General features: G+C 47.4%; 1 protein-coding gene across 2 annotated transcripts in view; it reads left to right on the top strand.

The window, feature by feature from the left end:
* Hspa12a (heat shock protein family A (Hsp70) member 12A) overlaps positions 1 to 13,799 on the top strand; it is a 163,711-nt gene that overhangs the window by 812 nt on the left and 149,100 nt on the right. For both annotated transcript variants that reach the window (XM_087552353.1, NM_001437798.1), the window contains 1 exon segment: positions 10,833 to 10,920. In XM_087552353.1, the coding sequence (XP_087408479.1) occupies positions 10,833 to 10,920 (88 nt within the window).

Raw genomic sequence — 13,799 nt, 5'->3', positions numbered from 1 at the left:
CTCGGCCCCGTTTGTCCCTGTTCCTCGGACAGTTTTGCAGACGCGGAGGCATTTTAACAACTGTTTGAATTCATTTTGCAGAAGCTGGGGAGCGGTACCCGCCACTTCAACTCTAGAAATTAAGAGGGAGAGGGATGCAAGAGCCCAGGGTGCCCTTCCTGAGCCGTGGAGGTCCTGGGCACTCATCCACTCCAACCCACGCAGTGTGCTTGCTGCACGCCTCGTGATGCTCTCTCAGAAAGCTCCCTGAGGGTGAAACCCAGTGTAGGCAGTAAGGCTGATGGTGCTTTGGAGAGACCCAGGGCAGGGTGGAGGGCCATGCAGAAGCAGCACGTGAGAAGGTCTTGGGTCATGCCTGGTCTGTGAGGAGGGCTCCCTGTTTACTGTGACTGACAGGTACCAGACGCAATGATAGAACTTATTTCTGTGCTCTAGAGACTTGGATGGTGCAGGAGTGGGCCGAGACGGACAGGGTGTTCTCGTTTTACTGTTGCCTGTTTTATGTTCCCAACAGAAAGCAGGTTGCTTAAAAGACTTGTTCCTCCATTGCTCATCTGGAAAACGTAATCTCACCTGCTCTGCCCACAAATGTACTGTTGGATGTAGGTGAATAAAATACCTGATTCTGTAAGTACGGTTATATAACCGAGACCCACTCCTCCCGGGTCTGCACTCGCCAGAGTCCAGGCGGGTTTTTTTTTTTTTTTTCCTCTCCTCTGCTCTGTCTCTTTTGAGGACGATTTCCTTTCTGTGGTGTGATAGGTCATCACGCACTTGTTCCACCCTACTGGCTAGCTGCAAGTCCTTTGATGGTGGAAGCTGAGGCTTAGTCATTCGTCTTCATGTCCACTGCAGAGCTGACTGCTCACAGCTGGGTTTTTAGAGAACCTTTGTTCAAAATGAGCCCACAATGTTGCCATTGCTTTTATTCCCGTGGGTGCCCTTTCCTCATACCCACCTACCTCCAGTGGAAGGCACCTCCTTCGACCGTCCTGGTTTGTTGTAGGTTGTGTCCTGTGTCTTAAGGAAAGCTGTGCTTCTCATGCTCGCCCCCAGTAGCTCGCTCTTTTTTCTGATCTCTGCCAGCTTGGAACCTGGACCACAGATGTGAGCCCTTCACCTCTTAGGGCTGACCCATTTGACTCTCTTCTTTCCATTCTTCCGTGTCCAGCGTGGATCTCTGAGCCCTACCACCTGGATACAGCCAGTGAACTGTATCCCCAGACCTCATTTAATTTCCTTTTCCTTTTTTTTTTTTAATTTGAGATTTGGTTTTACGTATCTTAGGATGGCCTCAGACTGGCTGTGTAGGGGAGGATGACCTTGACCCTGTAATCCTTCTGCCTCTACCTCCCGAGTTCTGGGATGACAGGCAGGAGTCACCATGCCTGGTTAATGCAGTATTAGGGATAGAACCCTGGACTTCATGCATGTCAGGCAAAGTGTTCTACCAGCCGAGCTATAGCCCCCAGCACTCTGTTAAGATTTTAATGGAAGGCTGGAAGTGTTTGGGCTGAGACCACTATGTAATGGGTCTTTCTCTCTAACCCGGCCTATATGACCCATGAGGGCAGGGCTTGTTTTTCTTATTGAGTGCTGCATGTAGGACATCAGTATACTCCCTCATAGATTGCACGATCAGTAAACAGTTACCGGATGAGTGAGTGGAGTTTGCACACAATAAATCATGAACACGTAACTGGCAAATGCTTTGGGGTTAGGTGCATAATAAGTCCTTCCTTTCAGAAGTGAGAAACAGGGGTGGACATTTAGCCCAGAGGGAAATGGTGAGAGCATCAGAATACCATTCCGCAAGAGCAGGGCGTTTCTAAAAACACAGGACTGGCAAGACAGAAGTGGTTGGCTGGCTACGGTGGTGGGACTGATAATATGTTCGGTGGTTCAGGAAGCAGTAAATCCAGGTGGAGAATGATGAAGAAAGGTCAGAGGGTAAAGGTCAACTGGGAAGAGACAGATAAAGAGTATAAAGGGTGGCTAGGTCTAGGTAACGGATGAAGGGAGCCAAGAAGACTGGAGGGCAGTGTAGAGGTCTCTTAGAGATGTAAAGAGAAACACACATCTATGGCCTGATTTAGGGGACAAATGCATGGGGTTATACACCTGCTGGCCTCAAGTTCGGGTACCCCAGAACAGAAGGGAAGACTGGAGATACAGAGGATTTCTTCACAGCCTAACAACCTGAAGAACAGAGACGCCTGCAGAGGGAAATGGGGACAGAGTCGTCTTGAAATAGGAGTGAGGCACGGCAGAAGGAATGGATTGAGGACATGGGGGGAGGGCAGGAGCTATAAGAGGAAACAGACAATGGGCTTAGAGCAACAATAAGGAAGTCCAGTCCCAAAGGCAAGGATAGAAACTATCATCCTGTGTCAGGTGTGTGTACCGGCGCACAGGGCTGTCTGAAAGGATGTGTGTGTGCCAGCGGGTTAATCATGCTGTCCTCAGGAGGGGCGGCCTCAGTAATTTTGTCTTCATATATGCTAGCAGTATCTAATCTTCTTCAAATGAATTACCTTTATGACTAAAAACTACAGTATGTTAGAGGAAAGGGTATTTATGTCAGAGCTTAGAGAAGAGTTGACCACGAAAGGGTCATTAGTGACTCAGTTGCTTTCTTAGAGACTCTGTGTCCTCCTCTAAAGTGACACCGTGAAGTCAAGGAAGTGCAGGTACCTCTCTCTCTGCTTCCACCGTTCAGTTCACAAAGATGTCTTGACCGTTTGCCCTGTGCCAGGCACTATTGCAGAGCACAGAAGTTAAATCTCAGTTGCACTCCCAACCATGAGTCATCAGTGCACTGAAATCAGAGATGGGAAAACTCACTTGAAATGTCCCTATGCTCTAGACTTAGTAACAGCCTGTTAGTGTGAAATAGTGCAGCCAGATTCCAGCCACAGGGTTATTCATGAATACTCCCAATTTCATTTTCCACAAATATTAGAAACAATGGAGATTTTACTGGAAAGTATACCCAGATGTATGCAGATTGCACACAAACCTCACATAATTTGTTTTAACATCTTGGTGTTTCTGTTTCCGTTTCTACTGAGATTAAATGTTGACAATGCTTCAACAGCATCAGAGCATGAGAAGGAGTTGGTGTGAGGCTAGAAATACCGAGCAGGAGAGCTGGGAATGGGAGAGAAGAGAAGGTACAGAGAGGCTCAGGAGATTGTCAGAGTGCCTGGCACATGCACACAGCATAAGGGTGGGAACGTGCCCACTAGAGAGGATGCGTACACCCACCACTGATGTCCCAGGGGTCTGCATGGAGTGGGAGGCAAGGGCAGTTTTGAAATGAGTATACTGGGGTTGGGGATTTAGCTCAGTGGTAGAGCACTTGCCTAGCAAGCAAAAGGCCCTGGGTTCGGTCACCAGTTCTCCGGGGGAGAACTCTATGTTGCCTCTCGGTACATAGAGTGGTTTGGATTGATGCTCTTCTCCAAGTGTTTGCATATGAATATCCCACAATAATAATAATGATGGAGTGCCAGCCACCCCACAGGTAATAAATAGTAGATGTAAACACAGCAGGGCCAAGCCTTTACTCTCCTGGGTATGTGCTTGGTGGTGTACGTTTAGAATTGGGAGCCCTTTGCATAGAGTTTCATGGGCCTTCTGGTGACCTTGATTGAGAACCAGAGTGGCTGCTCCTAGACCCTCTCTACTCTGTAGTTGTGATCCAAGAGAAAATATAAGGGGCACATCAGATTTTCTCAACCTGCTAGTTAGAGGTCCTTCATGGGAGAAATGAAATGCTCTTCAGTTTGCATTCAGAAAGAAATCTTCAACCCGTGTCAGTCATCACTTAAATGGAGGAGGTTGAAGACAAATATATCTGTTCACTTTTTCCCTCAGCCCTATCCAACACCTGTACTTAGATTGGAACCTATTTGCCACAACTTTTAATGTTCAGAAGTGATTGTTTAGAAGTTACCTGGGGGCTGCTATCAAGTACTTGTGAATACTTTCCCGAATTTGACATCTGTGTTGAAACTCATTTTCACAGGGAACTAACAAACGAGCTTGCAGGCGTCTTTAATCACAGACGCCCAGAAACTGGAGACTGAACGGATGGGAAGTGGGAGGAGTGGTGCTCACCTCCCTTAGCTGTCAGGGCTGAGAAGCAGAATCGCCCAGCTAATAGCAAATGTGAACACCTCATGCTAAGTGATTAAAGTAGGAAAGATGGCGGACAGAAAAGCTTTTTACATTTTTTATCTATCAGTGCTCCCTGACACTAATCATTATCCCTCTCATAACAACAATGCAGCTCCCAGCAGCGGCTGCCATTGTCTTCCTCCTTTCATAGGTCTCCGCCCATCCCTCTTGAGTCTGCTGGCCAGTGAATGTCCAAAGACAAGTGACTGGCCCAGGTTCACACAGTTCCTGAGGAGCAGGCATGCTGCCCAAACTCCGACCTTGCGGACTCCAGTACCTGATCAGTCCCAGCATGCACCCTTTCCAGTGTCATAGGTTTTGGTCTCTCACGCTAGCTCTGTGGGTCTTGGTGCCCCCTCTGTGGCCTGGTCAGTTGAGTGGCTTTCCTTGAAGTCTTAGTAAAATCATGCGGCTCTCTTTGACGACCAGTTCCTGTGGTGACTGTCACACTGGAGCTACCTGTGGATTCTCCTGGTCTAGAGTCTACTCATCTAAGCAGCATTAGAATTGAGTCACCCCGAAGAGGCCTGTTGTCTTATTCAAGTCACCGCTACACTGACTAGTGCTAACCCTCATGCCCTTCCTGAGCCTGTTTAAATCACATTCACACTTAGTACGGGGCTCATACTGAAGTATTTTTACATTAGTAAGTCCACAACCAAGGTTATGAACCCCTGCTCTGAATCAGACCAGAGAGTGACCGAACTCCCCGCAGGAAGGACCGAAGGAAACAGGTGTAGCAAGGAAGCTCGGACGCATTGAGTCTTGGAATCAGAACTCAAGGCTTCAACTGCATGGCCTTGCACACATCACATAACCTCTCTGAGTCTGTTTCCTCATTGACTAGTAACTTGGTGAGGCTCACTGAGGATCTGTGGAAACTTCACCTCTCATGCCCCCCATGGAGAAGCTGATGTTCACGGAGATCAGGGGGAGGGGAAAGGGCAGATTTTGCTGCGGTTCTTACTATCCTATTGAAAAGCCATTCTTTAGCTGCGTTCAGAAATCTAGATCAAATAGACTAGAAGGGGAGACCCCTTCCTTTTAAGACAATGTTAGTGACCTTTGAAAGTGATTAGCCTCCCGGAAAAGCATCACTTTTACCGTAACCTTTAGCATTTGTGCAACATCATGAAGTTGACGTGCTGTTTCTCTCTCTTGCTTCTGGCAAAGCAGAAAGCTTAAGCTGAAGTAAAGTGTGAGTGTTGAGAGTTGGCAGCCCCATCAGAGGCTGCTTCAGAGAGCCTTCCGGCCATTTGTTCTAAGGCCTTTGACACCGAAGACCAACAGATACCGTAGGAGATGCTGCGATGGCAGTTTAATTGGTGTTTTTCAGGAAATAGATGTGCAGTTTCTGTATAGCCAGAAGCGAGGCAATTACCCACCGAGTTCAGAACATAAAGAGAAGAGGAAAAGATCAGGCCAGAGAAATCCTTTAAACAACCTATTTTGCCATTTTTAAAATAGATTATAATTTTTAAAGCATTACAGAAGTTAAATGCAACTTCATGGTATTCCGTGGAGTACGTGCAAGTCTAATAAAGCCAAGGAATGCCGAGAAAGTATTCTGCAAAGCCAGATGTTCTCATCTGAACTTCTTTTCTTGATACAAATAGCAAAATAAGGCAATTGCTTTTATTTGAGCAAAGAGAATATCTTGTATGTTTTTCACAAAGGGGGCAGCAAAGAAGGGAAAGAGGTTTCCAGTGCAGAGGACCAGCTAGGTGGGTGTTTGCTTTTCTTGTTTTCTGCTGATTTTATTTGTAACTGTGTATGCCGGTGCCTGAGAAGGCCAGAAAAAAAAAAAAGACTTGGACACCCCGAAACTGGAGTGACAGACACTCGTGAGCACCTCAGTGTTGTGCAGCACGGCTTGCCTTCAGTCACCAAGCTCTCCGCAGCCTCCCAACTAAATGTTGACTCTTGTGATTCAGCCTAAGGCCCTGACTGAAGGGGTTTAACCCCCCTGAAGCTGCACTTTAGTCTAAGAGGAGTAATCTGTTTCTTATTAGAAAATCAACAGACCATGTCTGTTTTCATCATTTAACTGCTAGGGCCGCAGCTAGGCTGGGAGTCAGACAGTCACATCAAAGCTTGGGAGAGTGGAACCATTTCATTGTCAGAAGTTTGGGACTTGGGTCTTTGTATGTACCACCACGTGTTGGGTGTGTCATCGCTGTTGCTGTTATATCTTTCTGGCTGGACTTGTCTTCGTATTGTCCTTTTCAATACACAGGCACAGAGAAACACACAGACACACTGAGAGACAGAGACAGACACACAGGTATACAGACACAGAGACATATTGACATGGGTGGGGGAGAAAGGGAGGGAAGCAGCCTGTTCTGGACTTTTTAGTCTTTCTAAACTATTCGTCACAATTGCAGAGCAAGAGTTATTTTCCAAGAATTGTGCTTTGGAGAAGTGAACTCTAGGACTTGCGGTGAATGAAATCATTTGAGGCTATTTCTTAGTAGTGATTTAATCGTGTTTTTCAAACACGCCAGTCATAGGTGAATGAATGAGCACCAGAGCCCTTCGCAGTTTTGGAGTTGAGGTAATGCACTAGATGAGAATCCTGCTCCAAAGCTAACACAGTGCATGGGACTGCAGGCCGGCAGAGGATGTGGGGATCGTACCTGTGAAGCAGGCGTAATGGTCAGGACTGTGCACTCAGGAAAACGATGTTTCCACTAATCCTCCAGGAGAAACACTGACTGAGGGTGAGAGACCAAATGTTATTTCTAAAAAGTTCGCAAAAAATGAGCTCACAAGGTGTCAGCTAGCCTCAGCCCTCTGAACCTACTAAAGAAGTTTTCCGTCTTTAGAGTAAAAGCAGGGTTCCTGTTTGAGAGACCAAGAACCCACCCACCCCATCTGTGTGTGCCTGTGTGTGTGTGTGTGTGTGTGTGTGTGTGTGTGTGTGTGTGTGTGTGTGACATCACTCCATGCCAGCACTTGCTGGGATTTATCTGACTCTGTAGATCTGACCTAAATGTTGCTTGTAAATATTTTCACTTTTTTGTACCAAATTGACAAGAACATAAGGTTTTTGAGAGTGCAAAAATCAAAGACTAATTTCTTAGGTAAAGCCAAGGGATTCTAACCATCTCTTTCTTTTAAAGAATGATGTTTAGAAGTTTTAGGATGTGTGTAATCACATACTGCTCTGCTGAAGATACAGCTATTTTGAATTCACAACCGAGACCTTTGTCAGAAAAGTATTATATATCCAATTAAAACGTTTGTATATTTCTAATAAATTCAATAATAATGGAAAATTATTTTTTGTTATGGGAGACAAATCCAAATCTGCGGAAGCAGGAGATGCCATCAGCATGAGTAATGTAATATAAAATTATAACTCTTTGAAATTCGCCACCAAATAATATTTGGTAAATGAATAACTTGTGTGTGTGTGCTTCTGTATGTACGTGTGCTTGTTTGTGTGTGTGCCTGTGTGTGCCTGCATATGTGTGTGTGTGTGTGTGTGTGTGTGTGTGAGGAGAGAGAGTGTGTGTGTGCCTGTGTATGTATGGAGGCCATGTCTATCTGTGTCCATGTTCCCCTTCCCTTATGAATGTTCTCTGGGTTCAGCTGAGACTCATGGGTGATGGCGTGGAACTTTTCATACTCTTGTTCAAGCCCAATGTCCAGAAAATCATTGGTGTCCTTCTTGGTGCCAGTTAGACCCTCTGTGGTGTGTTGGCTAGGCCACGCTTTCTTGACCCATCTGGGAAAAGGTTCACATGCCACATCTGGGTTTGTCAGCCCTCTGCCGCATTGTTGACAGAAACACTGTGCTTTCCAAAAGTAGAAAAGGATTTTTACCCCTTATGGCACCCTGTGTCACCTACAGCTTGTCATGTGCATTGGTAAGTCATCCCAACAAGTCATTCACACTGGTGTCTGTAACTAAGTGTGTGCCCTTTTCAGTTAGATAGTTTAAATAATCTTTAACTCTGGAAGAAAATCCCTAGTGGAGGGAGGCTGGGGTTTGTATCAAACTAAAAGGAAAAAGGACCAAACAGGACACTCCTGGGGTTAGTCAGGCCTGACTTCTGGAGGAAGGGAGATTGCTGCAGACTTTCCCTGGAGGAGGAAGTGAAGTTGGCTCCTATGGCACAGTCTGACTTCACCATGCACACTCTGGTCCATCCACTCATAATGCTCTCTTGCATCCCACAAAGGCCCAACAGGCCTTTCCTCCCTTAGGAATCGATTCTGCATTGACTCAGGTTCAAGCAGGACCACTAACTGGAAAACACAGGGCCTTCAGCATCCTCTGCCAGATTTGAATTTGTAAGTTGTCTTCTCACAACTTGGGTTGCTGGACTATCAGCAAGATGGCAGGAGTTCTGCCTATAAAGAAACAAAAAGTAACCTACAACCGTGTCAACTGCCTTAGCTCCTGGGCTGCAGAAGAACCTGCAGTGTCTGGTGATGAAGGGGATTCACCCAAAGCTGTTGACAGACACATCACAGGGCACTTGTAGCCAGTGAAGAAGGAAACAAGCTCTTCTCTTGTTTACACACAAACCTCAGAGGGAAGAAACCATCACTAACAAGTTTCCTGTTTATTTAGCTGGGAGGTTCGATCCTAGAAAAATCACCCCATCCCAGGTGAATTCTTCCTGCTTCTCAGCAAGGCCATGCTTACTTAGAAAGCTGTTTATGAAAACTACTCAAGTGTGTGGTCCCCATCCCCAGAGTGAGTCACTGCTGCCGCCAAGTGACAAGTCTGAAACATCAGCAAGCCCGTCCATCCTTCCTTCCCCAACCAGGCCCTACTGTCTCTGAGGGGAAGGTACTGCCTTGCCTCCTCCCTCCTAAATCAGGCTGCTCCGGTGGGGTGTCCTTTGAATACAAGGGTTCTAAGAAAAGAATATCATGAACCGTTAGGAAAATAACTTCTCCCGTTGTACCCAATTTTAGGGTTAAAGATGTTTGGGTTTTATTTCATAATGTGTTTGTTCTGTCCCAGAGTCTTATGCAAAAATCATGGCAGGCCACAAGAGGGAAATTCCCTGTCACATGTCCAAACTCTAGGAACACAGGCCTACTTGGGGTTCTATACACAGACACAACACACACACACACACACACACACACACAGTGTCTTCAGCCACCCCATTCTTAAACTGGGCTAAGAGCTTTTCAATTGCCATGACATTTCCAGCCAGGGATGCTGTAGGCTCTCTCTCTCTCGCTCGCTGCAGTGCAATGTTTTACAGGCAATTACTTTATATGATCAATGGAGCAATTCCCTTTCCAGAAAGGAACCAAAGCGATCAAGTTAAATCATTAAAGAGAGAAAGAGTGAGTGGGGAGACAGGGTTCATCTCATTAGCAGGGACCAGAGCCTCAGGCCCTGCTGGTAGTGACACACAATGTCACTGGCCCTTTAAGACAATGACTGCACTCCCTAGCTATTGCCCGCCTCTCTTCCCAGTAGCTGTTGACGAGTCTAAACCTCCAAGCAGTCCATTGTAGCCACAGTAGGAGGCACCTGCAGAAATTGTGCCAAAACCAGGCAGGGGCTAGAGGCTTTCAATAAGCCCCACAGCTGGAGAGGAGCCACTCTTCTAAACAGCCGGGCCAGGACCAGGCACGTGATGGGAAAGGGGTCAAACCCGGCACCTCCTACAGGCTTTCTGAGCTCAGTGTGGTTCACTTGGATGGCATCTTCTAGCTGGCTTTTCTCTATCTGCTTAATATGCTGAGGTATTTAGCTTAAAAGCACTAAATGCTGCACAGCAAGGGGGGGTTCCCTCCCTCCCATCCTCCCCACTAAATTTCATTAAGCGCAGTCCCTAGTACTTTCTCCTTCTGCCCTCAAACTAAGACCGGTTTCTTCCTGCTCCTGTCTTATGGGTCATCACTGGCATTTCTCCTTCTACCACACACCTTTTGATTGACTCTACTTATCGTTAATAATAAACAAGCATGAGTCTCCTGCCCAGGTGCCCAGGTAGTATCAGTCCCCATCCTGGGAGCTAGACCCACATGGTGTACCCATGCTGGTTCTCAGGGTTCCCTAACACCCGGAAGTAGGTGTGGTCTGCTTCCCGTTTATACTATGTGCGGTCTACAAGAGGGAGTAAATAACTAGTCTACCCATGGTTTTGCAGGAGTCATTTTACATCCGTGTACCCTCTTGAGAATAACAAGCAGGGTTGGGTGGCCAAGAAGGGACTTCTTGAGGATATACTGGTTGCTGTGTCCAGTGTGCCTTGAGAACAAGGACAAGGTTTTTACTTTGTCCACCAAGAGAAGTGAAGGCTGAGAAGCCCCTGTGGCTCCTGGCTTGGGCAGCTCACACCCACCGTAACTCCTGACCCTCAGGTAGCAGTTTCCCCGAATTCACAGCGCGTTCTTCCTCTTGTTTCTTACTTTATGCAGTGAGGCATTTTCTGTCTTACAGATGAAAACAGTGGAGACTCAGGGTTAAGAACACCACCCAAGGCCACACAACAAGGAGGTAGTAGGTGCCAAGGGATGTCCCCACACCAGGAGCCAGGCGCCTCTGCCATCTCACCTCCCAACTTTAACTTCCCTTCAGTGTCAGCCAGCACTGAGTGTGTGTCTTAGGAGCCACAAGGGAACAAAGCCAAGTGTTCACAGTGAAACTCTCCTCTTCCCTCCTACAGATGGAGAGTGTCGGGGTGTACGGATTCTGTGGCTGCAAAGGGAAGAGCAAAGTGAAGTGCGACTCCAGGTGGGAAATAACAGCAGCAGGTAGGACATGAGCTCACTGTGTAAGTATTGGCATCCGCAGTGAGGGACCAGGCACACTGACACTGTGTACCCCAGCAGCATCAGCCTGACAGCACAGTCGGACCCCCGGAAGAACTTTAGAAGAAAGTGCTTAGAGCGTGGACGGCCATGCTCACTGGTCATGGCTTGTGGAGTGGGGCCTGGCCTCTGTCAGCCCTGTTTGGCTCTTGCTGTCTTCTAGCTCTGTCCTGGTGGCCCTGGAGCCCGGCCACATTCAGTGCCATATGCAGGCCAGAAGAGATGGTCTCTCTGGTGTTAGGAGCTTGTTTATGCTTTAACATAGTCTGTCTGCTCAGAGGATGGCCTTCTTACCCCTCCTTCCTCACGCCTCCCTCCAATACCAGAGAAAACAAGTGGGCTATTCATGCAAGAAGAGAAAGAGCGAGAAGGGAGGGGGTACCACCGGCCAACTCCATTGAAAGCCAATGGCTGTTCATTTACATTCACACTTTTTAAACATGTTAGCTAATGGTGTTAACTGGTCCGCCAAAGGTCCTGGCAGGTCAGTTGTAGAAGTGTCATTTCTGCCTAATTAGGGCTCTTGTGGCTGCCCCAGGCCTTCCAGTGCAAGTGGTGACAAGCAAGAGCTGACAGCTTCAATTGCTGCCAGTAGGAAGGTTGGGCTGGTTCTGTTTTCCAACTTAGCCAGGTGTTAGCTGAATGGGGGAGGGGCCTGCGGAGATCTGAGCTAGCGTCCAGGATCCTTTTCTTTCACTCTGCCCTCCCAAGTCCTTCCCCTTTGCTTGCCTTGTCCTGTGTCAAGGTCAAGAATGGGCTTTGCTAAATCAGCCCTTTGGATTATCTCTGGGAGGTCGTTAGCAGCCCCAGCCCAGTTGCAGGGATCCCAGATTCCAGATGCTGGATTTTCCCCCTCTTCCTTAAAAATCAGAGAGAAGGGTGAAGGGGGTGGTGGTGGTGGTGGTGGTGGTGGTGGTGATGGTGGTGGTGGTGATGATGATGATGGTTGGATTGTACCTGCCACATAGTAGGTGCCTGCTTGGTTGTTTCTTGGTTTGATTTTTCAAGAGCAAAATAGCAGGTTGATAGACAAAGAACTGAGGAGCTTTAAGAAGTTTCTGGTTTTCATGCCCACCCGTCTTGTTCCAGGCAGAACTCGTTCTGACTTTCTCAGTTGCTTTTAAAGTAAACTTGTAGGTTAGTATGATGATCTTGATTCTTTTTTTTTATCTTGATATGGTAAAACGAGCTAAATGTCGTTGGTGCCAGGCACCCATGACTGCAGCAACTGCTACCCAAGGAGATGGTCCCACAGCACTGGCAGGACATCTGGGTGTAAGACTGTCCCATCCTCTCTAGCAGGTCATGAATTGAACACAGACGCACCTGAGGACACATGAGCACACATGCACACACATGCATATTTGAAGCACATTATTCAGTCTGTGACATAACAGCAGGATAATACATGGTCACTTGGGGACAATGCCGTGTTACAGGGAGAAACTGAAAACCAATGCTCTATGAAAGGCCAGGACTAAATGCACAGGTTGGAAGAGGTGAGGGATGTTGGAGGATAGTGCCTACACTCCAGGCCTCCAGCCCGTTTTCTTGCCTCTCGGTTCCTAGCTGCTGCTTCTGTTCATTCTCACACTGGACATTGAGAGTTGGGTCCTGGAAAACAGACCCCGTGCCTGGTGTTAAGTTACTAAGGTTAAACAGGATGGCATACGTTAGCACATCTAGGCCACCTTGGCACCTACCAGGCACCCAATACCCGTGGCCTAAACTCTGCCTTCCCAAGTCCTCCATGACTGGAGAATGCATGTCCTTCTGCAACACTAAGCTGTTTAATTCTCGGCCTGTAGTCAGTGAACCAACTAAGTGGAGATGGAGACTGGCCACTCTGAACTATGCATCTTCAGAGCCTGTCGTAGAAGGTCCTTGGGGCATCTTGGAACAAGAAAGCTGACAGGATTGGCTATGCTCAGGAAGGAAGCGTGGAGAAACTGACCTGGGCTTATCTAGCAGTTTCGTTTACCCTGCCCTGGGTTGGGGGCTCCTCCATCAATAACCAAAGGTCTCTTCCTATGCTGGTTCCTCTCCACTCCACCATGCCACAGCGTATCTTTCTCCTCCTCTTGGGTGACCTTTTTCTAGGCTTCTCATTGTTCTGGGGGGCTGTTGTTTACTTCTAGTGCCTTTTCCAGTGATGCGCAACTTTAGCTCCCAAGAACAGTTATAGCTCTTTCTGGGCTCTGCCTCCCACACTCACCTCCATCTCAGAGTCTTGGTCCTTGACACCACTGCTGCAGTCAGCCTCCTCTGAGGAAGAGAGGTTGTTGTGTGGCTCTCGCAAGTGTGAAGAAAGCGGCCACCTAAGAGTCTTCTTGTGGATAGGAAGTCAGGTGTTTAAAAATCCCTGGGAAAGGGTTAGTGGTAAAGAAAACCTTCTGTAGCATTTAAGTCAGAATGGAAAAAATAAGCTAATTAGTTACAGAAACTAAAACAAGCAAGACACTTGTAAAGATCTCGGACCAAGCAAGGGCTGTGTGGCTGGCAGCAGTGGAGTTTGCAGTAACCAGTCACCACAGCGGCAACCCTGGGAAGGTGACACCATGTTCAGTTAATTTTATTGTCTGAAAGGCAAACCTGATTTGTGTTACTACATCACTCAGGCCTTGAGCATCTTCTCCTTGAGTGACGTTGGCTGTTATATTATGTAAGCTTGACACCCCAATGAGAAGGTACTATGTAGACATTCGATTTAATAACAGGGCTCTGCAGCTCAAGTTGGATGCTGGATATCACATGGCTTCCACGGAGTGAAGCTAAGACCTGAGCCCTTGTAGCATGGGTCAAGTCCACCGCTGGCTGCTCTC

Source organism: Rattus norvegicus, chromosome 1, assembly GCF_021556685.1.
Source record: "Rattus norvegicus strain SHRSP/BbbUtx chromosome 1, alternate assembly SHRSP_T2T, whole genome shotgun sequence".
Lineage (NCBI taxonomy): Eukaryota > Metazoa > Chordata > Mammalia > Rodentia > Muridae > Rattus > Rattus norvegicus.
This window is presented reverse-complemented; position numbering and strand designations above follow the sequence as displayed.